At 36.6% G+C, this 27,578-nt stretch overlaps 1 protein-coding gene across 2 annotated transcripts; it reads left to right on the top strand.

The window, feature by feature from the left end:
- Positions 1 to 2,788: 2,788 nt before the first annotated feature.
- On the top strand, positions 2,789 to 27,570 carry LOC107832220 (L-arabinokinase). 2 transcript variants are annotated; one of them, XM_016660037.2, is made up of 30 exons: positions 2,789 to 2,835; positions 3,147 to 3,231; positions 6,396 to 6,503; positions 7,042 to 7,110; positions 7,232 to 7,315; positions 14,408 to 14,484; positions 15,484 to 15,550; positions 16,489 to 16,546; positions 16,749 to 16,816; positions 16,891 to 16,953; positions 17,366 to 17,419; positions 17,524 to 17,626; positions 17,712 to 17,821; positions 17,913 to 18,032; positions 19,612 to 19,668; positions 20,141 to 20,313; positions 20,421 to 20,583; positions 21,107 to 21,190; positions 21,564 to 21,683; positions 23,677 to 23,807; positions 23,887 to 23,968; positions 24,548 to 24,635; positions 25,058 to 25,101; positions 25,208 to 25,303; positions 25,389 to 25,465; positions 26,191 to 26,409; positions 26,493 to 26,658; positions 26,799 to 26,870; positions 26,953 to 27,141; positions 27,245 to 27,570. In XM_016660037.2, exons 2-30 carry the CDS (start codon positions 3,148 to 3,150, stop codon positions 27,362 to 27,364), a joined length of 2,946 nt encoding a protein of 981 aa, XP_016515523.2. In that variant the 5' UTR covers positions 2,789 to 2,835; position 3,147; the 3' UTR covers positions 27,365 to 27,570. The 2 variants fall into 2 exon arrangements, with proteins under 2 accessions (XP_016515523.2, XP_075077687.1); XM_075221586.1 differs by lacking the exons at positions 2,789 to 2,835; positions 3,147 to 3,231 and having other exon boundaries at positions 7,034 to 7,110.
- The last annotated feature ends 8 nt before the right edge of the window (positions 27,571 to 27,578 follow it).

The following is a 27,578-nucleotide window of genomic DNA, read 5'->3' as shown; positions in this document are numbered from 1 at the left end:
GATCAGAAAGAGAGGTATCCATCCTAAATATCATGTAGCCTCCTGATTATAAGTATGGTGCACGACATACCCATAAACAAGACTTTGCTAGATACGGCTTGCAGACTCCTTAGGACAAACATGCTCTAATACCAAGTTTGCCATATCCCAATCTCAGGGGGAGGGGGTGACCGGCACACGACGCCTGAAGGCCCGTGTGAACAAACGTCCATACTTAGACCTTTCAACATGAAATTTGGGCCAACTAGGACTCCAAGTATAATATTAAAATTTATAAAAATGCTCACAATTGACTGCAAAATAGACTTTATGATCTTATATATACATAATCGCTGCCAACAGAGTCATAACCATATTTGCATACACACTGGACACTAGTCTGCAAGCCTCTAAGAGTACATAATATACAAATTGATCGGGACAGGGTCCCACCATACCCAAAATGATAGAGTACATGTCTCTAGTACTTACCGACTTCTGTTTAGCTACTCCGGAGAAGTGAAATGTGACAACCAACAGCTAAAATGTGCACCCTAGTGGGGACGTACATCACCGGGTCTATCTATACTTGTGGGCATGAACACAATGCACAAAAGAAATGGGTGTCAGTACGAAAGATGTACTGAATATATAAGGAGGATAATGTAAGTAAACTAAAGACATAATATAAGAGATACAGATACATAATTTTAACCTGAATGCCGAATACATGCCACCGGGGGTATATACAATATGGTAATCTTGAATCATAAATGTATGCAAGTTTTGTAAAAATCAAGTCACACATTGGGGCTATGCATTAGATATATAATATAATACTATTCAGCCGCTCTTTGGGGCTTATCATCTTATATAATGTTCAGCCACTCGTTGGGGCATTTCATATCATATCGTACCCGGCCTTGGATAGGAGTTAGTAAGGTCTCATGTCTTTATCACATCATACTCGACATCAAGAGGTCTCGGTTGTACCCGACCTCAACAAGACTCGGCGTAACCGGCCTTAGGAGTATTCGGTCATACCCGGATCTCGATTGTACCCAGTCTCAACAGAACTCAGTGTAATCGGCCTCAAGAGGATCGGTAATATCACATAATATTTCATTCCGTACCGGCCTCATAGAGGGCTTGGTGAAGTTTTTATATATATATATATATATATATATATATATATATATATATATATATATATATATATACACACACACACACACACACACACACACACACACACACACATACATTACAAGAGATATCAAAATTAGACTCAAACTGAATTACATTTCCCAATCTCAAGATACCACCGGGGACATTTCCAACTTGAAAGAAACTGCCACCGACATAGAATGTACAAGAACACGAACAACATTATCAAGAAAGGCTTAGAACAGTTCTCGCTTACAACATAAGGATTAATTATAAAGAAAAAGCTTACATCAAGTCATGCTAAGAAAGAAGGCTTCCCTATATATCTTTTTGAAGTGCTAACTACTTTTCCTGAGTTCTTACACTCATATGGTGATTGTCTTCACCTCCAAGGAATCTCCAAAATCAGTATAACAAGAAGTCAAAGGATACAGTGATGATCACGAGATTCTGTACGTTAAATTTTCACTAGATTCACCTTTGATTTAGCCTTGAATTGCTTGAGAGTTCTTAGAAAGTTTAGGAGCGTTTTGGAAAAGCTTAAAGCTAGTAAGATTCTCATAGAATGAAAGAGAGAGAAGTTACCCTACTTCTTATATCAGGTTCTAGAAATTTCACCGCCTCAAGTGCCAAACGGGTCGCCCCACACCGGCCACTGCACCCGGTGGGGCTGCTGGCGCAATCTGATAAAATATAATCACCTCTTTATTTCCCATAATGTGTCACCGGCCGATTGGCTGCCCTTGAAGCCAAACTTATCAATTTTTCAACTTTATGGGGGGGGGGGGGAACGTGGAGTGTAACAATTGCTTTCATTTCAACTAAAAATTTTAGAGTCCAAAATACTAATTGTGCGTAACTCCATTACTTACCATGAAGATAATAACCCCACAATAAGTAAATGCAATAGATTTTATTGAATATATTATTGTTGTTGCAAATAAATGCAATAGAAACACATAAAGATAAAAATTGAATACCAGGATCTTGATTTACCCTGTTAGAAGAAAAATAAAATGCTCTTGATAAATCTATACTTATTTATGTATCATCAACATCTTGTTATTATTATTTTTTATGTCCCTTCCCCAAAATCAAAATCCATGACATGGTCATGTTGGGCTCTTTTTTATTTATTTATTTATTTATTTATTTATTTGCAAGCTTTTGTTGATGTGCTTTAATAATTACTATTTTTTTTGTTCTTCGATATTTTAATTACAATATCATAAATTTAAATTCTAGAGACTTTATTATTGTTCATTTGTGCCTTCTCTGTTTTATGTCACGTATGTCAAAAAATTAATCGTAATCCCTAGTTTTAGGTATTAAAATTCAGGGATATCCATGTTTGTGAATATTCAATTTGTCAGAAAATCTGCACACCCCGAGAATTAGTTGCTTGTACACAAGCTTTAACATGCCATATGCTCCTAATTGCATTCTTCACATACTCTGGTGGATATTTCTGGACAAAGCTTAAAATTAAAAAAGATAAAAAAAGGTTGACCAAAAAAATATAATCCAGCATTGATTTAAAGGACTCAAAAGGAAAGAAAAAAACGAATTTAAGGGCAAAAATTGGAAAGACCAAAAAAAAAATACACATGGAAAAGTCAGTAGTTTGTAGTAGTTCCAACAACTAAAATCAGAAGAGTCCCGCACTCTCCCGCCCTCACTATTTTCGATGTACTATTTCTGTTCATCATATAAATATTTCTCCTTTTCTTTTTAATTCACATTAAATACCTACTAACAGATATTTGGATTTATCCAGATTTTGTTACCTATTATCTAATAATCCAAAATACATTTACATCAGCATTCAGTTGTATATAATTATTGAGATCAGATAAACATTTGGCCCAAAAATCTCGTTCGATCTGATTTTATTCTCCAAGATTTTTTCAGTTTGCATTCACTTGATCCACATTAAATCCATTTGGGGTTCACACATAATAAGAAAGTTTTTTTTTTTTTGGTAATTATTGGAGAAAAAGAATGGCGGGATCAGAGAAGAAGTCACTTGTTTTTGCTTATTATGTTACTGGTCATGGATTTGGCCACGCCACCCGTGTTGTTGAGGTACATTCTTTTTCTTTTGTTCAATTTGTTATGATTATTTGGTAATATTTTTGAACTGCATTGAAACCTTTGTTCATTTTTTCCTGTGAATGCAAGTTTATATACTCCCTCCGTCCAGTGTTTGACTGGGTATGTAGTTTACCAAAAAAAATAAAAATTGAAACATCGGAAGTTTAAAGTATAATTGTTTCTAAACATGGAAATGTATCATTCTTTGGGACGGACTAAAAAAAGTGCATCACATAAATTGGAACGGAAGAAATATCTGCTAATTGGGTGTTTTTTTAACTACATTTAGTAATGTTGGAATTAGCAACAATTGATAGTGTGTTCTAATTTACTGATCCAGTTTTATTCCTCTTAATTTGTTATAATTTGTTCAATGTGCTGGCATGAGTTTATATATCGCGTTGTGATTTGTGAACTTTGTAGATGGGTAGCATGCTTTTAAAAAACAATCTTTGGCAGCAGTTAAGATAATTGGAGCGATAGAGTTTGAGAAATGTGAATAAACTGAATGTGTTGAGGGCGATTATTTGCATACACCAACTACTACGCCTCAATTCCAAGCAAGTCGGGTTTACTTGCATAATGTGATCAAATCATTTTTAGGACTAAATTTACACGATGGTACTGCAAAGTCAAGTTGGATGATGTTCTCAAAATTAATTGAAGACAAAGTTCCTTCCTTTATTGTCAGGGAATCTTGGTACAAGTATTTGGCCTAATAAAAAAACATAAGCCACTAAAACTATACTTTAAACAGAATAAGCAACACTAAGTACTGTTTTGAAACAGAGATATCTATAACATTGGTTGAGAAATTGTGTACATTTATTGGTATAGTACTTGTTAAAAATGTGAAAGACAAAAGGAGGGGTACACATACATGGAGCTCAAGAATCATTTTTTAAAAATGCATATCTGGTAACAAGTGGTGTGTCGGAGACTCGGAATACACTGAAAATAAGCTTAGATGTCAAATTCGATTTATTGCAATTTATTTTATATTGTTCTTCTCTAGGTATGGCCTAATGGCCAAAGAAATGAACTATGTTGGGAACCAAGGTTTTGAATCATCGTAGTGGCCAAACTAGGTTAATTTTTCCTGTCTGCCAAGTCTTGCTGCACAGAATTACCCAAAGATTAAGCCTTGGGAGAGCATAATCTTTTGTTCTTACTATTAAGGTGAATCGCAGAGACTTCAGTAAACTCATCTGGCTCTTGAAGCTAAAAGTGCTCTAGATTAGAGTGCATACTTCTCCAATAATGTAAAAGATAATACTGCTTAGCCTACCTAACATGCAGGATCTAAAAAGGTACCTTATTTTATTTTTCTTATATATAACATTAGATATTTGGCTTATATTATGAGATTTATTTTTGTGTCGTAGCTTTGTTTGTTGTATTTGCATGTACTTGATAGATATGTATTATTATTTCAATCAAGAGGTCTAATATTGTAAGCAATTACTCTTTCTGTTCCAATTTATAGGACGTAATTTTACTCGGCGCGGGGTTTAAGAAAAAGAGAAAGACTTTGAAACTTCTGGTCTTAGACATGCCATAACATTTGTGTGGATATAGGACTTTTAGAACTTGTGATTTAAAATATACCATAACATATATGTGGCTATAAAAGCTTCTCATTAAGAGTAAAATGGGAAGTTTAAAGTTAAATTGCTTTCAAATACAGAAATGTGTCCTTTTTGGAACGGCATAATAAGGTAATGGTGTTATATAAATTGAACTAGATGGAGTAATTGTTCAGTGACCTCATCTGTTGGAAGGTTAAGGCCGGTTATCGTCACTTTTTTATTGGCTAATAATTATTACTTGTTGTGGATATGGCAAAGCTAGGCACTTTTTGATAGTATTTCTTTTGTATGTGTCAAGTGTCCCACATTGGTTGAGAGATAGGTTGTTTGTCTCCTTGTATAGTCTTGGGCAATTTTTTGCTCATGAGCTAGCTATTCTGCTTGAATTAGGCTCAAGGACCATTTTTTAACATAGCATCAAAGCCAGACTCATCCATGTTATTGTGTTTCTCAATGTTGGGCCTCATGTTATGTTATCCACGCTTCAGTGGCTGGGATGAGCCTGCGGGGGTGTTAAATGTCCCACGTTGGTCTGAGGGAAGGGTTGTGTCTCCTTATTAGGTCTCAGGTAATTTTCAGCTCATTAACAATCTTTTAGGATTGAGTTAGGCCCAAAAAACATCTTTTAATGGTTTGGATTCTTTTGCTTTTTATTTTTGGTGAAGTCCGAAGATTTTTACTTATAAACAAACACCAAGACTGTGTCAAATACAAGTACAAAATGAGTATATGGTTTACCCACAGTCATCTGTCAACTTTTCTCAACAACCAATACAACAAGGTATCCTCTCTTAACACAAAAAGTACGAGTGAAATAAATATCTTATATACTGCCTACATTACTCTTACTGTTTTGAAACAGTTGCCTATTTCTTTAATTCCTCATTATCCGGAAAGGACATCAGCAATGTTTTCCAAGCTACCTCCCTCTTGCTGTCAATCCTTGTGACACCTAAACATTGAGCACATAAGTGTCCACAACTGTGATGCTATCCTACAGTGCAGCAATAGATTATCTGTGTTCTCTTTGGACTTCTTAAATAAGGAGCACCATATCACAATTCCTCCTCTTTCTTAAATGTTAAGATGGCATCTTGCACCATACACCAAGCAATGTGCCTTCATTCCTTATTGATTTGGTGCTATAGACCATTTTGTAGGCCTCCTTTTTAACTTTTCCTTCTGACAACTTCGTGTAGCAGGATAACTATCGAGAAGGATTTAGCCTTGACCCTTCCATATCATCTTGTGTAGGATCTTTGCCTCTTCTACTTATGGAATTTAGTTGACTATCATTGAAATCATTTTGATGTACTAAGGAACTTAGTGTTCTGCACAACGTGATGGGACTAGATAACATAAGGAGTCGACACCTCTGCTATTTTCTTTGTTTCGTTGTACCATCATGTTTATGTTACAGAAAAGAAAAAGAAAAGGAAAAGAGACCATCACATTTAGGTTTATTTTGTGGAACTTGGAAGCTTGCCTGCGATGATCATTAATTTGTAAGTACTAGCTCGTTTTGCTTACCAATATTCCCTAATTTCAATTTTTTTGTAATGCGAGGTTGTCCGTCATCTAATTCAAGAAGGACATGAAGTTCACGTGGTTACGGGTGCTCCTGACTATGTTTATAATACTGAGATACAATCACCTCGAATTTTTATCCGTAAGGTTAGTTAGGTTAAGATAACTGAGCGTTGCATGGGGTGACTGTATGTTTTTGGTTCTTGTGAAAGGGGGGGGGATCACAAATGCTTGTTCTCTATGAAATCAACTTTATTGGTATGCTAGTAATGCATGATTTCATCCTTTGCTGCCTGATTTGAAATAATCAACTTAGAGCTGCAGTGAATAGGGACTTCTACTGATGTTTTAATCCTGTGGAGAAGCAGAACAAAATTTTCCTTTCCAATTACATTATGTTTAAGGATGAATTTGTCTAAGCGTGATGATCTCAGCTTTTAAAGTTTTCTAGAGGAAAAAAAGGGCAAATGGATGTATAGTTATTCAGCAAATGGTGTCAAGGTGCGGAAGCTGGAATTTTTTCTTCTTTTAAGTGATTGATTTCAGTCTCCACTGGCAAGGGCATGAATGTGCTTTAACATTTTCCGTCTAACTAGAAAGTCTGAGGCACTAGCATTTTGACCTTCCATCAAACCTTATGTACAAATCCCCTAATTTTACTAAGGATGAGATGTTAGTGTATCAGGTTCTGTTGGATTGTGGAGCTGTTCAAGCAGATGCTTTGACAGTTGACCGTCTTGCTTCACTGGAAAAGGTGGGCCACATAGTCCATGATGAGGGCAAAATGTTCTATTGCAGCAATTACCTAACTATCCGATTTCTATTCATATCAGTCATTTTGATTGAAAGTGCCACTTGTGCTTATTTTTATCCAGTATATCCAGACAGCCGTACTGCCCAGGGATTCGATCTTGGCCACGGAAGTTGAATGGTTGAAATCTATCAAAGCTGACTTAGTGGTAATATGTAACTGCGACATCTACTCTTCTTTTGTACTGCTAGTTTCAAAATCCCAACCATCGCTGTATTATTAGTACAAGCTAGCTAAGATCTATTTCTGCTTTATCCAGAAGTACTACTTGGTATTGCAGTGTCTTTAAGAGTGAAAGCATATGGCATTTCATGCTGGTGAAGTTTGCTGAAGGGAGAAAAATGCTTTTAGATGTCTGACAAAAAGCGAATTGATAAAAATCTAATAAAGTACTTACACTGACCAGTTGGATTAAACAGAAACATGAAAACATCATTATCAAAATCCGAGAACGTGTTTCTACCTTAAGAAACAAATAAATTTTAGATAAAAGTAAAATTTCCCATATGAAAAGAATTTTGTCTAATTTAAGATGGCATTATCTCTTAATCAAAAGTATCTGTGTTTTTCATTAATCTGAAAGGAGATATCATTGTTTGAACTGTAAGTAGGACTGGAAAATGCAGATAACCCACTAGGGGTTGAACTTGCATAATGAGAAGAGTCTAGATTCTGATTCGAGGGGAAATCTAATAAAGTGGGATCTTTAGTGTTACAAAATATAGTTGGTGAATTTCAATATTTGTCTATCAAAAGCTGTAAAACGTTTTAGAAACATTAATGTTGTTTCATCTGAGTGGACATATCCCAGAAATGTAATCTTGATAAGTGAAACCAACATAATTAGTGAAGTTCCTTTGACTTAAACAAATGTAAACCAAAGAGGAAATTGTCTGCCTATAGCTAAAGGGTCCAGTATATTTTGCTGCATTACATAGCATGTGCACTCCGACAAGATAGTGTCTTGTACACACAATCTATTTTGTTGGCTGTTCCCAAATATGTGGGATGCAATACTATCAAGACGCTAAAGGGTTACATTACTACTTCATATATTTTCTGTCAATTGTGTAACAATGTAAATACAATTATAAGAGCATATACACATGCAGTATATGCTAATATAGATATCTGTATCTTAAATATTTTCATTTGTAATTGTAAGATATAGAGAAAATGGAGCAATCTCCTTGTGTCTTATTGCAAGAAGTAACAAGTATGTATACAAGTACATAGAGCCCTAACTATGGAAAGAATAAAAAAGGAGATCCTATAAATCTGTTGTGAATCCCTATAATTCTACTAGCTATGTACATTACATAAAAGTATGTCTACATTTATTATGTCTACATTCATTCTGTCTACATTCATTCTGTAACACTCCCCCTCAAGCTGGAGCATAAATATTGATCATGCCTAGCTTGTGACGAAGGTAATCAACTCGAATTTTATTCAAACGCCTTTGTGAATAAATCAGTTGGATGCTCTCCTGCCTGTGGATATTATGTTCTCCCGAATCTTCTCACAAATAAAATGGCAGTCAACCTCAATATGCTTAGTTCTTTCGTGATACACCGGATTTGACGCAATACGGAGGACAGCTTGATTGTCGCACCAGAGTTTTGCTGGTATTGGATGCTCCAATCCAATTTCAGTCAAAAGATGATATATCCATATAATCTCACACGTAGACTGAGATATAGCTATGTACTCAGATTGAGCACTGGATAGAGATACAACACTTTGCTTCTTACTTCTCCACGATACTAGGTTCCCTCCAACAAAGACACAATAGCATGTAGTAGATCTTCTATCAATTTTGGATCCAGCCGAATCAGCATCTGCAAAATACTCAATGCGAGTATGGTCGTGATTACTATATAATATGCCAAGTCCAGGAGCTCCTAACATAAAATCTGTTCGAAAGCTGACCAATGTTTGACCGTTAGTGCGGACATGAACATGCTAACAACACTTACCGCAAAAGCAATATCTGGACGAGTCACAGTGAGGTAGTTTAATTTTCCAACTAACCTCCTATATCTCTCTGGATCATCAAAAGGATCGCCATCATCTTTCATAAGATGCACATCAGGAACCATTGGAGTATTGCAGGGTTTAGCTGCCAACTTTCCAGTTTCTGCAAGCAAGTCAAGAATATACTTTCTCTGAGATAAAAGAATTCCCTTCTGGCTTCGATTTACTTCTACTCCCAAAAAGTATTTTAACATGCTCAAGTCCTTTGTATAAAACCTGGTGTGCAAGAAAGACTTAAGGGAAGAAATCCCCGCATAGTCACTTCTTGTGATAACAAGTTATCAACATATACTACAAGAAGAATAGTTCCAGTTGTTGATTGTCGATAATTGCCGATAGAAGACTGAATGATCACACTTGCTCATTTTTAGCTCAAACTCCTGAACTACCTCACTAAATTTGCCAAATCAAGCTCGAGGACTTTGCTTCAAGCCATACAAGGACTTCTTCAAATGACAGACTTTCCCATACTCCCCGTGAGCAATAAAATCGGGTGGTTGCTCCATATACACTTACTCCTGAAGATCACCCATTAAGGAGCACATTTTTGATATCCAACTGATGCAAAGGCCAATTCTCAGAAACAGCTAGAGAAATAAATAAGCGGAAAGAAATGAGTTTGGCAACCGGGGAGAGGGTATCAGAATAATCCACCCCATAAGTTTTAACATACTCTTTAGCCACAAGTCTAGCTTTAAGTCTTGCCACAGAACCATCTGGATTAACTTTAACTGTAAAGACCCACTTACATCCCACTGGTTTCTTTTCCTTGGGTAAATCCACCAAATCCCACGTGTGGTTATCCTCCAAGGCATGTATTTCCTCAAGCATTGCATTAGACCGTCCTGGATGATTCAAAGCTTCCTTCACTGTTTTAGGTAATAAGATGGAGTCTAGAGAAGCAATCATAGTTCTAGACGTAAAGGATAAGTGGTCATAGGAAACAAAATTAGCAATGGAATATGCGGATTTGCAAGTACGTGTATCTTTGCGAAGAGCAATAAGAAGGTCAAGGTCTTCTACTGGATCAGGCGGAGGTGGATCTGATGACGAAGGAACTGTTGCAGGACATTGTATCATTTGTCTCTAGTCTCCGCGAGTAAACTTGAACAGTTGGCGGTCTTGCTAACACAGTTGGAACAAGTGCTGAAGGCATAATAGTCGATTGTTGCTCAATAGAAGAACTAGGAGATGGATGAACATTTGGTTCTTTTGTCAAAGTACAGGCAACCTGATATACTAGCCACTCATCTTACTCCCCTGGGCATTAGAAATGGGAGGTGCATAGAATAATGGTGTAGTATCTGAAAATACCACATTAGTTGACACTAGATTTTTGCCAAGTTCAGTAGAATAACATCGAAACCCTTTCTGAAGGCGAGAATAGCCCAGGAAAACACACTTCAATGCTTTGGGATCCAACTTGGTAACAAATGGTCGAACATCTCGAACATAACATGTACATCCAAACACCTTAGGTTCTACCGGAACAGTGACTTTTTGGAAAAAGAACATTGTAAGGTACATTACCACCAAGCACAGTATATGGCATGCGATTAATTAAAAAACAAGCTGTAGAGACTGCATCAGCCCAAAACTGTTTAGGGACCTTCATTTGGAACAAAAGTGCGCGAGAGTCTCAAGTAGATGTCAATTCTTCCTCTCAGCAACTCCATTTTGAGAGGGTGTGTCAACACATGAATACTGATGTAGTATACCATGTTGTCTCATGTAGGACCGAAATAACTCTGACATGTATACTTTAGCTGTTATCACTTCTTAGAATACGCACGGAAGCATTGAATTGAATTTTGACTTCAGCACAGAAGGCAGAAAAGTGAGTAAACACTTCAGAACGACTTTTCATAAAGTAAATCCAAGTCATTCGAGAAAAATCATCTACAAAAGTGATAAAATACCTATGCCCGATTTTGGAAACAATAGGACATGGTCCCCAAACATCAGAATGAACTAACTCAAAAGCTGACTCAACTCGCTTATTAACCCTTGGACCTAATGAGATGTGATGGTGTTTTGCAATCGACATGACTCACATTACAATGAAGAAATATTCTGAAACTGAGGGCACAACCTCTTTAACAGAGGTAGAGAGGGATGTCCCATCGACAATGTGCTTCAAAAGGAGACACAACACTGGAACATGCAAAAGACTGGGGCTCCCATTCATCAAGGATATAGAGATCACCTGATAAATATCCTTTACCAAAAACCTGCTTCTTTGTAAGACCTAAGAATAAACAATGGTCGGGAAAAAAGGCGACATAACAATGAAGGTCTCTGGTGATTTTACTAACAGAAATCAGATTAAAGGCCAAGTTTAATAGACTTAATACATATGATGGGGTAATAGAGGAAGTTGGTTTATCAGTCCCATAACCAACACTGTTACAAGTTGATCCATCAGTTACAGTAACTGGAGAGGTTGTTTTGTGTGATCGAAAACTAGAAAAAATATTTGGATTACCTGTTATGTGATTTGTGGCACTTAAATCAATCACCCATTTATTTGAAGAGGTGATAAGACATGTTTTATTGACCCAGCAAAATCAGTAGCCGAAAAAGATTCCTTAATTGAGTTTTGATGAAGGAATTTTAGAAATTCATCTAAAACCAAGATTGTTGGACTCGGAGATGTAGCCATAAGTCCACAAAATCAGTAAACAAAAGGGAACTTCAACAAACTGACCACAACCAAAACTTTACACAAATAAAGTTACCCCACGGAATATAGAATTAGAAGTTTGCCCAATGAACCAGAGAATAAGTGAGAATTAAACATAAAAGAGTTCCTACTAAGGGTGTTAATCGGGTCGGGCCACTAACAACCCGGTTCGACTCGGTTCAGCCTGGTTCGGTAAGGGGTGGGCGGGCTAGCTAGGGTAGGGGGTTGTGCCGGACAGGTTCGGGCCTTTTTTGGCTACCGGTGCACCGAAACCCGGCTAGCCCGCTAACCCTTCCAGCCCGGTCCATCCCGGTTTATGTTGTAATTTTTTTTTTGAAATTCTGACCGGTCAAAATAAAAAATGACCGTTGGGCAACGGCCATTTTTTGCACTTTTAGCCATTTCGGCCTATCCCCTTACTAAAATAGCCCCTCCACCCCCCAATAATTGATAAATTACATTCTTAGCCTTTTAATAACTATAAATAGCCTCCTCTTCTTCATTTTTTTCGCAACTTGGTTTCTTCTTCTACTCTAATTCTCTCTCAATTCCCTTTTGATTATTGAATTGCTTATTGCTCTCAAGTTCTCAATTAATTAATATTTCAAGTTTTATCAATTATCTACGGTAGCCACTACAAAATTACAATTATCAAGTGAAGTGTGCTTACCATTTTTGTTAGGTTCAAGTTAAATCATGCCCCGTGCTTCTAAAGTGCGTTCACATATTTGGGAACACTTTGAGGTGGTAGAAGAAAATAATGAAGTTCGCAAAGTAGAGTGCTAGAACTGTGGTCGAGTCTTTAATATTCATCGAAAGTGGGAGGGCACAGCTGGTTTAAGGAGGCATATCAAGGGTTGTCTTGTTCGTCCTCCATGAATTCGTATTTAAGTTGATTTGAGACAATTTGGGTTATTTTGAATTGTTAGACTTATTTAAGTTTAATGTGTTAGTTTATAAGACAAGTTAATTTGAAGTATTATTATGCAATGAAAATATGAAATGAAAGCCTTTGAAGTTTGATCCTTACATTTTTGTCTTATTAAATAATTTTATGTAGCCACTTAATTTCAATTTTCAAATTTTAAAATTCAAATTTCAAATTTAAAACTTTAAATTTTAAAGTTTAAAAGTTTAATTTTATACCTTAAAATACTTAATTTATTACTTAAAAGTTTGCAAACACTTAAGCAACAATTACATTGAACAAGGAAACATAATACACTAAAAAAAAATAAAAAATAACCCGGCCCGGTCCAGACCTGATGAGCCCGAACCCGAACGGGCCCACCAAAACCCGAAATATCCTAGCCCACTACCAGCCCGGAATCCCAGCCCACTAACCAGCCCGCCCCACTAACCGGACGGGCTGTTTTTTCCCATGTCCAACCCGTCCGGTAAACACTCATAGTTCCAATTGATATAATTGAAAAGTTCCACCAAGAATTTGCTCAACTAGAACACTCAAAGTATTAAAATAATGGAAGAGGAACCAGTAAAATTCCACTAAAAAGATACCCCAACAAATATCCAAAATATCAAGTAACAGAATCTCCTCTAGCCCAATCACCAGAATGATCTTCACTTGAATAAAGCTCAACAAGCCAAAGATTCACAGAGGAGAATTTTACCAAGAATATGGAGCCCTTAGATAGTAATCAAACACCAAATCAGCAAATGTAAAGTCAAAAAAAAGAAGATGATTTTGACCAAAGAAAACAAAATTGACAAAACCTGAAATGTTTTGAAATCTACCCAACCGAAGCCTGATGAACAAGAAACCACAAAATTCTGATCGAAAATATCAAGCCAACATCACAAATAAAATCTCGAACTAATCCCCTCGTACCAGACCTGGTCTATGACTTTCGGCGAACTTTCTGAAGCAACGTCGGCGAATTAAATGTATTTGCTCTGATACCATGTAAACTATAGAGAAAATGGAGCAATCTCCTTGTGTATTATTTTAAGAAGTAGCAAGTATATATACAAGTACATAGAGCCCTAACTATAGAAAGAATAAAAAAGGAGATCCTATGAATTTGCTGTGAATCCCTATAATTCTGCTAGCTATGTACATTACATAAAAGTATGTCTACATTCATTCTGTAACAGTAATACATAGGTGTATTTATGGAATCATTTGTGCTTCACCTTTCCCTTGTTCTTTTCCCCGTGCTTCTCCTATTTACGCCTCTTCTTCTTATCAATTGTAACCTTATAAAAAGGCAAAATATGTGGGCATATTTGAGTGCCAAGAACATGCAGAGGACAAGAGTGTCCAGTAGTTAAAATCTGAACGAATTTTAAATATGAAATAGACACCTTTAGCTGTCAAACATGTGGCTCTTTGGATACTACGTACAACATGAGTACGAAGGCCTTACAAGGCTTATGCTTCATAAATAAATAAAGAAAAGAGTTGCACTGCATTTGTGTGTTGGCTAGTTAATAAGGCTATAGGTTCTTGCTGGATATAATTCTACTGAAGTGCCTAAACTTCTTATTTTTCACTGGTAGATCTCAGATGTAGTTCCTGTTGCATGCCGAGCAGCTGCCGATGCTGGAATTCGTGCAGTTTGTTGCACAAACTTTAGGTAACACAGAGAATTGATGTTCACTCATGATGTTGAGTTTAGGTTTTGTCCATTGTGTTATATACTTAACTATCACATGGATTCTGGGACTGTGCGGATGTCTTTGCTTAATATTGTGCATCAAGGGTAGGGTAGTTTTTGTCATAAACCCCTTTATAAAGACTTTTATCAAATAGACTTCATTGAAGTTAAACTATGTCAGGTTGAGCCTTGAGGCCAAAAGAGGTGATTTTGAGGCTTTTTAAGTAGCAGTTACTTGTTTCCTCTGTAGACATTTATGAATATTTCTGGCAATTTTTACCTTGTTCATCAATTGAGAACTATTGTCCAGTTCGTACTCATGTCTGCCAAAATTTTAGAGTTCTTGTTCCTGCTATGAGTCCATCTGCTACTTAGCATGTTTAACTCTGAGAGAGAGAACAAGAGTACGAGCATGTTGCTCTTTTGATGACTGAATGTGCTTTTCGTAGTGTCTTGAAATACATACTGCATTAAGATTCTGATATCACATTATCATCTTTTCCACTGACGATTATTTTAGTGTCACCGATTTAACGAACTTTAAGTGATTACCTTCTTTTTTCATGACCAGTTCATTATTGGCCCATATTTTTCTTGCCTTTTCAACTCTCCAGTTATATCTTTGGATTAACATGTCAGGTGACTTTATTGTGTGGTTATGAAAAATTCCAGTAGTTAAGTAATCAATACTAGGACCTCTCTATAAAATGGGTAGCTGAATCTACTTTCTCCTTTTATGAGCTCATTGGTCATTACTTTAGGAAATTAGAGTACCACATATTCTAGGGTTTTCTGCATCTGTTATCTGTTATTTTGAAAGGTGAAAAAAGGAATACTGTTTCATCGTCCTTTATAATTTCTTTTATCGTCTAGGATACATGAGGTTATCATATTGTTTGAAAATGCAAAATTACCATCATATAGACAGATGGGAAGATGTTAATTTGTTTCGCTCTCCATTGTTCAAAACTTTGGCAGTTGGGATTTCATCTATGCTGATTATGTCATGGCTGCTGGATATCACAATCGTTCCATAATTTGGCAGGTGATTACTAATCTTCAATAGATATATGTATTCCACGAATGGGTTCTACCCTTTCTTTTCCACCCAAAATACTCTGAAAGTTAATTTCAAAAATTCCATCAAAACAGTCAGGTGGGTTATTGAAGCCACTATATATGTATCCATTTAAAGTGTCTTGCATTTAGTACTAACATCTTGTGAAGTTTTAATCAAAAATTGTAGATTTCTTTATTTGGACTTTCAGAAATTTTAGTGTATTATTTCTCATTCTATCCTTAGCCGAGGGTCTACCGGAAACAACCTCTCTACCTTTTGAAGGTAGGGGTAAGGTCTGCGTACACATTACCCTCCCCAGACCCCACTTGTGGGAGTACACTGGGTTTGTTGTTGTTGTTGTTGTTGTTGTATTTCTCATTCTAACACTGATCTCTCTGACATCATAGACACTTCTTTGCTCATTTTAAATTGTTTTTTATGTTTACATTGTCTTTACAATCCATGGTAGGCCATGTTTTAGGCATCTGGCAAGGGAGAAATAGATCTTACTTAAGAATTGTGAAGGTTGAATATACTATTATTTTTGGAATGGTGTCAAGCCCAAAACGGAAAGACAATCATATAAACTGGGATGGAGGGAATACTTACTAAATTTTATCAAGACCTTCTATGGACTGGACCTGCTAACGATGGAATTTTATTAACGAGTTGCATCCGATTGCTGCGATGCCCCAAACTTTTTATTTAAGCACTTGTAAAATAATCAAAGCAGGTGTTTTGTTTGTACTCCCTGCTCTAATGTCCTGCTCAAACAAAAGCAATCATTCTTCTATTTCTGTCTGTGTACTTTGCTGTGGGTCATATCATATTGGCACATATTCTCATTTCATACTTCTATCTTTGATCGGACTGCCATTGGAAAATCCAACATCAATGCGATCTGATGAATGATGATAATCCAGATAGCAGAGGATTATTCTCACTGTGAGTTTGTAATTCGTCTGCCAGGATATTGCCCAAGTATGTAATTTCCATGTCTCAACTATATTCATCTTGATTTTACCCTGTTTCCGTATCTCATTTTCAGCTTTGCTTTGGTTTTATAGTCAATATTCAACATTTTAAATAGATGTGCTGTTCTCAATATAGTAATTTTGGATTGTTATTTTCCATTTCTCATAGAGCTATTTTGATTGTTTACGAAAAATTACACTCCTTGCAGTGCCCGCTTTCCGTGATGTAATTGATGTTCCCCTTGTTGTGAGAAGGTTACACAAAACTCGAGAACAGGTGACTGGCAATCCTAAGTCATCCTCCTGACATGTTCTGATTTTTGATGTGATTAATATTTTATTGTGATACAGGTTCGGAAAGAGCTTGGAATTCTAGACAGCCAAAAAGTCCTTATTTATAACTTTGGTGGACAGGTAGATGCCACATTTTAAAGATATAATGCTAAATTTCGTGCGATATATTTTCTTGCCAGAGACTACTCTCAGGTTTCTCAACCTAGCAACTCAAGCTTTATTTATTTATTTATTTTAGTAACAACTCAAGCTTTATTTTTCTATCAGTGAATACTTGGAAGATTGGTTTTGATACCTTTGAATTATAGTTTTCACATTAGATCTTGTTGTCATTTCATGATCAAGCGGTGGTGGTATAGTCTAATTAATATATCTAGCATTTGATTATGGGAATAAGTGAGTGGAATATAAGGTGTTTCTATTGAGAAAAATGCACCTGGAGGTTCAGTAACATATAAAGGTATTTTTAGTAGATGTCACATGATTTTTCTTGTGCACTTAATAACAACTTTATATGCATTTTAACTTGCAGCCTGCTGGATGGAAGCTGAAAAAGGAATATCTACCTGAAGGATGGATATGCTTGGTTAGTTTTATAATCTTCTGTTCAGTTTCTACTTTGCTCATTCTAGTTGCATTTGACATCTGCTAGCGCTTCACGCAAAAATATGGCCTTTGTTGCTGGTAAAGGTCTGTGGTGCTTCTGAAGATCAGGAGGTGCCTTCCAACTTTGTAAAACTCCCTAAAGACTTTTACACTCCTGATGCTATTGCAGCTTCAGACGTCATGCTTGGTACGGTATCTTAAAGCTCTATAAGATTGAAAACATTATTCTCAGCGTATGACTACACTTAAAATCAAGCACGAACTTTTTTCAGGTAAAATAGGATATGGCACAACAAGTGAAGCCTTGGCATACAAGGTGCCACTTGTCTTTGTACGCAGAGATTATTTTAATGAGGAACCGTTTCTGAGGAATATGATTGAGGTTTGTGGCATTGGCTATTTCTTTGTTATTGATATACCTCTGATTTACTCAAAATACGATTATAAAGCTCATGTGTGAATATGCAACACAGCATTACCAAGCTGGTGTAGAGATGATTAGGAGGGATTTGCTCACTGGACGCTGGGCTCCCTATATTCAACGCGCTGTTGCACTGAAACCATCCTATGATGGAGGAGCCAATGGCGGCGAGGTACCTTTGCTTTCTGAATGATTATTCTCGAAACACAGGGCATGTGATGAAAACAGCTCTTTTTAGACTATAGTTAGTAAATATTGATAGAAAAACACTTGAGTAACCATGTTATAAAAAACCAATGAAGCGAGCTTCCATAAATGCTGGATATAATAAAAACAAAATCTATTAGAAGAAACCAGTACCAGCATACTCTTCAACGATGGATGTCAGTCCCCTAAAAGCATCTGAGTGTTCTTGCTATGAACTTAAACCGGGGAGTATTTATTTCTGTCCATTTCATGGTGTAGCTTTATAACCACTAAAACAGGTAGGCGCCATATTTAAAATCATTGTCAAATAACTCAGAAAACATTACTTGGATACTTCAATCAAATGTTGATGATGATTCATAAATGCTACATTTTTTTCATTTACTTAATAACAAGAGAGAGATAGCCTAGTGGTGAGGATTCTTCACCTCCAAGTAAGCTGGGGTTCGAGTCACCAATGGAGCGAAGCGGGAAACAATCATTGTCGAGCTCCTGGGTAGGGGTTTGGGGGAGCTGAGGTTTACCATATTAAAAAAAGAAAACATTTATCTATATGCTTGATTTAGAAGCCAAATGCAAGTTCGCAAAGGTTTATGATATAAAAAAAACATTTATCTATATGCTTGATAGCGCTCTTCAAAAGCCAAAGGCAAGTTCACAAGAGATACCTAAAAATCAAAGCTGATGTGTCAACTGTGAAAATAACCTCGCATTGTTCTGTTAGTTTTTTCAATTTGTTTTTCCAATATGTTTTCTGATGAATGTAAGGGAACTAACTATACAAAAAATATTACAACTGCACCTGACATCCATGTTTGTATTCTTAGTTGAATTATTATGTACTTCCTGAAAGATACAGATTATGCTCGAATATGCATGTCTATTAGTTTATGTAAGCACTGTAAATTATGAATGACATATTGGAATAAGCACTGTACATATTGAATGACGGATTATGCTCGAATACGCATGTCAGGTAGGACCTAGTTTCTTGATCAGCAGAACATAGTTTTTGTAGTTCAGGAGATACATTGGGCACCATCAAGTTACTTAAAAGATGTTAGGCAAAAGTTTCACATTGCAGCCCTTTGTAAAGATATTCTCTGAGAAAACTTCTGCATCTTTTGTGTCATGTCTTAAACCCTAATAGCTGTTAAAGGGTCACCAGCTATTGTCCCTTAGTTCGTTGCACAGTTTTCATCTCTAAGATTTCTAAGTCCCCAGGAAAATGCTTGGAAATCTCCACTTCACGTCTCTCGGAAGCTCATATAGAGCAGATAGCTGGATTTTAGCCTTTTTGCATTGTCCCTAGAAGTTGCATAAGCATAGATTATACCTGAATTCTATTGAAAGAGTAAAATAACATATTTTTCAAAAAAAAGATTAAAAAAATAAAAAGAAGGCATATTTCTTCGAGTTCAGTGTATATTCTTATCCAGAAAAGTTTCCTTTTTCCTAATGGAATTGTTCAACTTTGTGGTTCTAAAGAAATAATATTATCTTGTTATTTGATTCTTCTTCATCTATTGCCTCATGGATCTTAGGTGGCTGCTAGACTACTACAAGATACAGCTTTGGGACAATATCACGCTTCACATGGGGTAAGATTCATCGAAATTCATCTTCTTAAGATGTGCTCAACTTTTGGGCGCCACCACGCTATCAATTTTTGTTCGAACCGACCATAAGGTTTGGGTTCGACTCACCAAACGAGCAAAGGCGGTAAAGAGCCACTATTGGGTTCCCGGTGGGGGGGTTTGCGCGTGGGGTTTTACCAAATCAAAAGATGATGTTGGGTATCTTGTTCTGGCATATATGAACTTCCGCAGCTGCTTAATAATTTATTGAACTTTAAAGAATTACGTTAATTTTACTAAGTAAAATCAACTCTATCATATGATATTTAGTAACTTGGAGTACATATGAAAAAATATTGATTATTGAGATTGGAAAATGCATAATAGTGAACTGATGTTAGGTCTGCTTATTGGATATAAACAGGATACTCCACGAAATCTGCATAACAATATCATTTGCTTTACTGATAACGTGTATATGTAACTTTCATTTCAGCTTAGTGGAGCGCGGAGGCTGGGAGACGCTATAGTCCTTGGCTATCAGCTTCAAAGGATTATAGGGAAAGATATAGCTATCCCTGCATGGTATTCGCTTGCACAAAATGAACTTAGTTCACGTACTCAATTGCCAAATAAGGAAGTTGTTGATAATAGCGGTCTTACAAAAGAGTAAATTCTTTAATTCCTACCTTCTTGTCTTTATATATAGTCTATTATGTCCTACAGCTACTTTTAGGCATGCTTCTTATCAAATATTCGCCTAAATTACTTTGCAGAAATGATTACTTTGCAATTCTTCATGGAGATCATCAAGGACTCCCAGATACACTTGGTTTCTTGAAGAGCTTGGCTGAAATACAGTCCTCATGTAGTCCTCAATATAATAACAAGTTCCAAACACGCGAACATCTGGCTGCTGCTGCAATGTTCAACTGGGAGGTATATCTCTTTCACTCATTCAGTGTAGAATCTTTTTTCCTTCATGGATTCACAGGTTTCTCCGCAGTATGTGGTTTATAAATCTGATTATAATATATAAGATTAATAAGAAGGAAATCTTCACATGATTAACATTTTGAAATAACTCAACGAGAAAGGGGAGAAAACTGCTGAAGGAAATTTTTTCCAACTGTTCATCCGTATGAATTGCAGGTCTTCACAACTTGTGATATTGATTCATTTACCACAGTAATCATTTGTCTTGTAACGGTACTTATGTGTAAAGGTGCAATCAAACTCGAGAAGACTTACAGAATTACCAGATTTCAGGCTAGTCTATTGGGAAATGTGCCCAGCTTATACATGTGTTAGAACTTAGAACCTTGAACGGGAGATAGCATTGTTTTTTTGTTTGTTAATGGAGGTCTGCATCACCATGTTATTTCGAATTGAGAGGCTAGCCTCTAGATTCTCTTGTTGCATGTCTTGAGAACGGGAAATATGACAATATCTGGTAATGTAGGAAGAGATTTTTGTTTCAAGAGCACCGGGAAGATTGGACGTAATGGGAGGAATTGCTGACTATTCTGGTAGTTTAGTTCTACAGGTAAAGTTCCTTTTTCCTAGTTATATTTTCCATGTTTATGCTTGGGGAGTATTTGTGCTGGTCTTATGTTGTGACTTGTTGAATGCATGCCTTGCCTCCTATAAAAGCTCAAACTCTTTTACCCATTCATATTTTAATATCTTCACCTACTTCCTCACTAGTGAGCTGCATTGTATTTTCTTGTTCAATGTGGTCAAATATTCAAATAATTGATGTTTTCCTGAGCTAGAACATTCTGGCTCCTTTCGACACTGTTAAAGTGTGTTTTCCTCATATAAAATGTGTCTCAATATAGGAAGTATTTTTTAGGCATCATTGTCATGTTAGATCATGCTGTCTATTAACGATATGTTGTCAACATTTTCTTCCATAGATGCCCACCCGGGAGGCATGCCATGTCGCAATCCAGAGAAATCATCCGAGCAAGCAAAAATTGTGGAAACATGCTAAGGCTAGGCAGCCCGAGGAAGGGCCTACTGGTGTTCTTCAAATTGTATGAATCATCGACTCTTTCGATATTTGCACTGCATGAGATATATTGTGTTATTAGGAAAATACAACCATCCTAATTCCTTAATTGATTGTTTTAAATGCTGTGGCTGCGACTGCTAGACAATGGTCTATTAAATAATTGCAAAAACATAGCTCTGCCATCAGGAGGAAGCAATTTGTTTTTCTCAGGTTTAAGTTGGAAAATAGTTTTCATGTTTCGGCCATGATGAGATATTTTTCATTTATGCATGATATTAAATTGGTAATTTCTATGCTTTATGCCCGCCAATCTCTTGACACCCTATAAGTGTAAGGCCAGTGTTCACAAATGTTCATCAGTTGGCAATTGGTGTAAATATTTTGGAGTAATGCTATATGTTTCTCACATATGGCATATTTGAAGATAGGTTCTAAGTAGCTCTGGCATAGACTATTACATTGACTACTTTCAGTTTTTGGCACGCATCGGGACATCCAACACAGGTAAGACAAGTTTGTATCAAGGAAAATAAAGAGGATGGTAACATATGACAGAGATATGAATTTTACATTTATCTAGGCACGTCACTAGGATTAGGGGTTATTTGGCCTTCTATCTATTGTTTTGTTCATCAAACTTGAGACTAAACTCATGTTTTTTTTACCCGAGTCACCTGACATGCCAGAAAAACATAGAATCTTGCAACCAGACGTTATTCTGAAATGTGACTTTCAATGGTCAAACACTAAATGTGATACAAATGTGACTTTCACATGATCCATGGTTTCCAGTGCATTCATGTATGGTGACAGTTAGCTGTCTTCCCTTTGTTGGGAAAGATTTATATATACATTCTCTTCAAAGTCATTTTAGTTTAACAGACACTGTTTCATGTCTTCTTAGGCACTACAATTTTTAAGGTTAAAGAAGTAGTATTGCTGCTGTGGTTTTAACATTTTGGCCCCCTCACCAAAGGAGAACTTCCCATATTGATAGTCTGATATCTGCGTAACATTTCTTCACCAATGATGCTAAAATGTGTAAATTTGTGTCAATCTTATACATCACATTTGTATGAAGTTTGTCGAAATCTCCGTATTAGAGTTATGTGTGGTTTCCACATTGCTGCTGTTGAGCTACTTACCTGTTTGCCCCAGCATTATCTTTCTCTTTAGTACAATAACATATAAATTTCGGATGTTAATCCATGTAACATTAATTCATGTATATCCTCAAGCCAACTGTCAGTGTCTCTATTACTCGTGCAAGAAGCTTGTGTTGCTTCAAGTCTAGATACTGAAAAGGAAGCATCTAGTTTCTTTTCTTTCGATAACTTGAAATTATCACTCTTTTGTTCTTTTTTCTTTCCTTTTGTCCTTTTTTGATGCTCTGAGCGAAAATGAGGAGGTATATGAATGGGTATAACTTAAATACGCATTTGGGAAGTCAAAAGGTTTCTGTTCATTAACGTACATATCCGGGAAGCAAGGGAAGCTTGTTTAACTCAGGAAAACCTGCAAAAGAGAGGAATTATTCTAAGTAACAGATGCTATATATATGGAGGAGATTTAGAAAACTGTTGATCATCTCTTGTTTCATTGCAAGTGGCAAGTCAATGGTAGGAGCTCTTTCTAAATATGTATGGAGTTAGAAGGGTAATGCCCCCAAATGTGAAACTGTTTTGAACCTGTATTTCCGGTACACAAGAAGTGTTATGGAAAATTTGGAACACTATATGGATTTTCTAGAGGAGTCAGGTGATAAGTAGGAAGGAGATCTGTTTGTGTTAGTAGCTGGCCCGTTGTATTTGTACCATCTTGGTACCTTTATTAATAATATATTACCTTATAAAAAATACTATCTGCGACAAAAACTCGAGCAAACAAATTTTCTTAGCTCGCTAGCATTTTAACCTCTTTCGTGGTACTTTTAACACCATTTGCCTGCTACAACATCTAATTGTCTATTTAGCTCATGAAAGTTTGTGACTTACTGTTGATGAATCCAAATCCAGGTATCATTTGGCTCAGAATTAGGTAATCGTGGACCAACTTTTGATATGGACCTTTCTGATTTTGTGGAGGACGGGCAGCCAATTACATATGAGAAAGCATACAATTATTTTGCCCGAGACCCGGCCCAGAAGCAAGTGAACTCTTGTATTTTCATTCTTTCGCTTTTAATTAGATGGTACCAGCTCTTAAATATGAAGCATCCTTTGTAGGTGGGCAGCATATGTTGCTGGGACGATTCTGGTACTGATGACTGAATTAGGCATCCGTTTTGAGGATAGTATTAGCATTCTGGTAAGCCTTTCAGGTGTTCACAGCTTCTGCAAATTTTTATTTTAAGTCTTCTACAGATTGCAGTTATCTGTTTGAATGAAACTAAGAATGTGCACTAGTTGTTCTATGAAGCATGTTTCCAGTGATGAAAAAGGAAATGGTTACTGTCTTCTAATGAGCTGTTTTTAGAAATTCATTGTATGATGTAGGCCACTAGGATTTGCAAATAAAATAAGAATGGCCAAATGTGAAGCTAATTCCTTACATCTAGATAGGGTGACTATTTTGTACGGAGCCAAATTATTTTCCAAATTAAAGTTACTGTAATCAGTTTACAGACATGTGATACTTCATTCCATCAGCATTAACAAACTTTCTGGATAGGGCCATTTTCTGTTCCAGTCACAAGTTAAATGGATGTAAAAATTACCTTTTCTGTTTTAACATTTCATGTAGGCTTCTGTGGTTTATCTTAACGCTTCCATTCATGTCAGACATAAACTAATAAGGTCTATTCATACAGCTTTACTAGCCTCTTTCCTGTCTTTTCTGGTTCATCTAACTAAAGTTTTTTGAAATATCAATTACCTGTTAACACAGGTAAGTTCTGGTGTTCCGGAGGGCAAAGGTGTATCATCTTCTGCTGCTGTAGAAGTTGCCAGTATGACTGCTGTTGCTGCTGCTCATGGTACTACATTTATCTGCAGAATACCCTGCTCCACCACAACAACAAATATTTCCTTTTTAATGATTCTGAATTTGTGTCCACAAACTACACCATTATCTCAAATACACTTAAATGTCTGTCACATCCTTTATGATTTTTCAGCAGTCACTTTGGGAATTTGATGATCTCTGTCTCCTACAACTTTTATCCATTTTGTTTCACATGCCTATATTGCCAAGTTGTTTAGATTGATGCTAAATTTGAACAATGCGCGGGCAGTTAGCAAAATTCTTGCAGTCCGTTATTCTGATTCCCAAATTTGTGTAAAAGATCCCAACTTTGAAAGATCTGGCTGATTTAAGTTGGAATCAATGAATAATTTCTGGTTCTTTTTTTAATGTTAAATGAATACTGAATTGCACAAATTTCTTTCCATTTTGCAGGATTGAACATTGACCCCCGACATCTAGCTCTACTTTGCCAAAAGGCACGTTGTGTTTATACTTATCTCATCTTGTTCTTCCAAATTTTTCGTTCTGATTTTTCAACTGGCAAAACTTACCCTCCATCTCAAGTTTTATTCTCTTCAATAGGTGGAGAATCATATTGTTGGAGCTCCCTGTGGGGTGATGGATCAGATGGCTTCTACATGTGGAGAGGCCGACAAGCTTCTCGCGATGGTGTGTCAGGTAAGCAGCAACTCTTTATGCTAGGCGTTACATTGTTACTGGGACCAACCGCGATGTCAGAATTAGCACTCACTTCTTCTTTTAGCCCGCTGAGGTGCTAGGACTTGTTGACATACCACCCACCATCCGATTTTGGGGAATTGATTCTGGAATACGACACAGGTAAAACTTCCCACTGGGTATTTCCTTTTAACCGTCTTTTATCTCCATCAAATTTGTTTTCAATCTAAAGTGAAGCATTACCGTCAGTTCATGCCATATTTAAAAGTTTCCATGGAATTTATTTAATGGAGAAAGTTCTAAAATAGACGAATTCAAGAATGTTTTCCACTGAGTTGATCAAGAATACTTTTGCTTTTTCTCAACTTTGGAGGAAGAACAAAAATATATCCAAATGTAGGTTCAGTTCACATGTTTTCATGTGCTCCAGTTATCTTATTATCTTGCTGTTGTTACTGCTTTCTTTTTGCTTCTCCCCTACCGTATTTCTTTTTGAAAACTGCTGTGATTTTGCTTTCCTTGAGCCGAGGGTCTATCGGAAACAGCCTCTCTACCTTCACAAGGTAGGGGTAAGGCTGCATACACACTACCCTCCCCGGACCCTACTCGTGTGATTACACTGGATATGTTATTATTGTTGTTGTAGGATCAGTTCACAATAGGTCCCAATGTTTTTCAAGTTTACCATGTATCTTTCAAGATTGAAAAACGCTGACTGCAGTGTCCATCAGGAGGTGCAAAACTAAAAATCACGCTTTCCCTCCAATTATCTGGAGGCGGTCCAGTTTCTCCGCCTAATGAATAACTGATTTCTACCAAATTAGGATATACATTTTGGCCTTATGTCTACATTCTTTCCTTCCAGTACTTATGAGAGTTTGCTGCAGTGTTGGTGGTTCAGACTACAAATCTGTGAGAGTTGGTGCCTTTATAGGGAGGAAGATAATAAAGTCCACTGCGTCGGTAGAGTTACGCTCTTCCTTGTCAAACATTTCCTCTGCCCAGCAAATAAATGGGTTCAACCCTGATGAAGCTGATGAGAATAGCAAGGATCTACTTGAAACGGAAGCGTCTCTGGATTACCTGTGCAACCTCTCACCTCATAGGTTTGTTATGCATATGTAGTTTTTATTTCCGTCTTTTATTCTCCTGTTTTGCTTACTATGGTTAACATATTTTCTAATTTCAGATATGAGGCGTCTTATGCAACTAGACTTCCGGAATCTTTATCTGGCCAGGAATTTGTGGAGAAGTATCTCGATCATGATGATTCTGTAACAACAATTGATAAGGAGCGCAATTATGCTGTGAGAGCACCAACTAGGCATCCCATCTATGAGAATTTCCGAGTCAAGGTCCATAATTTGAATTTCCTTTTCAAATCATCTTTGTCTGAATAAGAAGGTTTCTGGTCCTTTACGTCAGATTTCACTTTTTATCTCCTGTTGTTATTAGATTGCTCGTATTCATTGACATGTGTATCAATTGCTATCAGGCTTTTAAAGCATTATTATCAGCTGCACCTTCCAATGATCAACTATCTGCTCTTGGAGAGTTGATGTATCAGGTATATGCTATGCTTGCTTCTTTTTGTCTCAATCTGAATACCTGTATAGAAGTTTTCTGACCAAGTGTTTCTCATATTGCAGTGTCATTTCAGTTACAGCGCTTGTGGGCTTGGGTCAAATGGTACAGATAGGTTGGTTAGCTTGGTACAAGAAATGCAGCACTCTGAAGGCGGGACTTTGTTTGGGGCAAAGATTACTGGTGGAGGTTCTGGTGGAACAGTTTGTGTTATTGGGAGGAACTGTTTAAGAAGCAATGAACAACTTATTGAGGTACCTTTCTACAGCTTTATTATTGTTATACAATCCCTCTTTGCTCTTTTATAGTTCAAAATCTTTCTTTTTTTGGCATTAACGTTAATCTTTCTATCTGCAGATTCAACGAAGATACAAAGCTGCCACTGGATTCTTGCCATACATGTTTGAAGGCTCTTCGCCTGGAGCAGCAAAATTTGGTCATCTTCAAATACGCCTTCGATCCTCTTCTAAAGAGTAGTGTGATTAATAGCAGATGTAGTTAGTAGTTGAAAACTAGACAAAAAGAATGGATATTAAAAGCAAATTGCACGGGTTTTGACACTGGAATTTTTACACATCACAAAACATTTGCAGATTCTTGGGTATCAATAATTCTAGGAAAAATTTCTTTCTTTAGAAACAATAATTGTTTTTGAGTGTTGATCATAAAGTATATTTATTCAAGTTAATCT

Source organism: Nicotiana tabacum, chromosome 9 (assembly GCF_000715075.1).
Source record: "Nicotiana tabacum cultivar K326 chromosome 9, ASM71507v2, whole genome shotgun sequence".
NCBI classification, from domain to species: Eukaryota; Viridiplantae; Streptophyta; class Magnoliopsida; order Solanales; family Solanaceae; genus Nicotiana; species Nicotiana tabacum.
The sequence above is the reverse complement of the archived record's forward strand: the minus strand, read 5'-3'. Positions and strand labels throughout refer to the sequence as shown.

What these genes read in the sequence shown, in the direction of transcription:
- LOC107832220 (XM_016660037.2), top strand. Translation starts at nt 3,148, where the DNA reads ATGGCGGGATCAGAGAAGAAGTCACTTGTTTTTGCTTATTATGTTACT. An exon ending in CTACTGGTGTTCTTCAAATT is followed by an intron (nt 21,684 to 23,676) that starts GTATGAATCATC and finishes ATCCAAATCCAG; the next exon opens with GTATCATTTGGCTCAGAATT. An exon ending in TGCAACCTCTCACCTCATAG is followed by an intron (nt 26,410 to 26,492) that starts GTTTGTTATGCA and finishes TTCTAATTTCAG; the next exon opens with ATATGAGGCGTCTTATGCAA.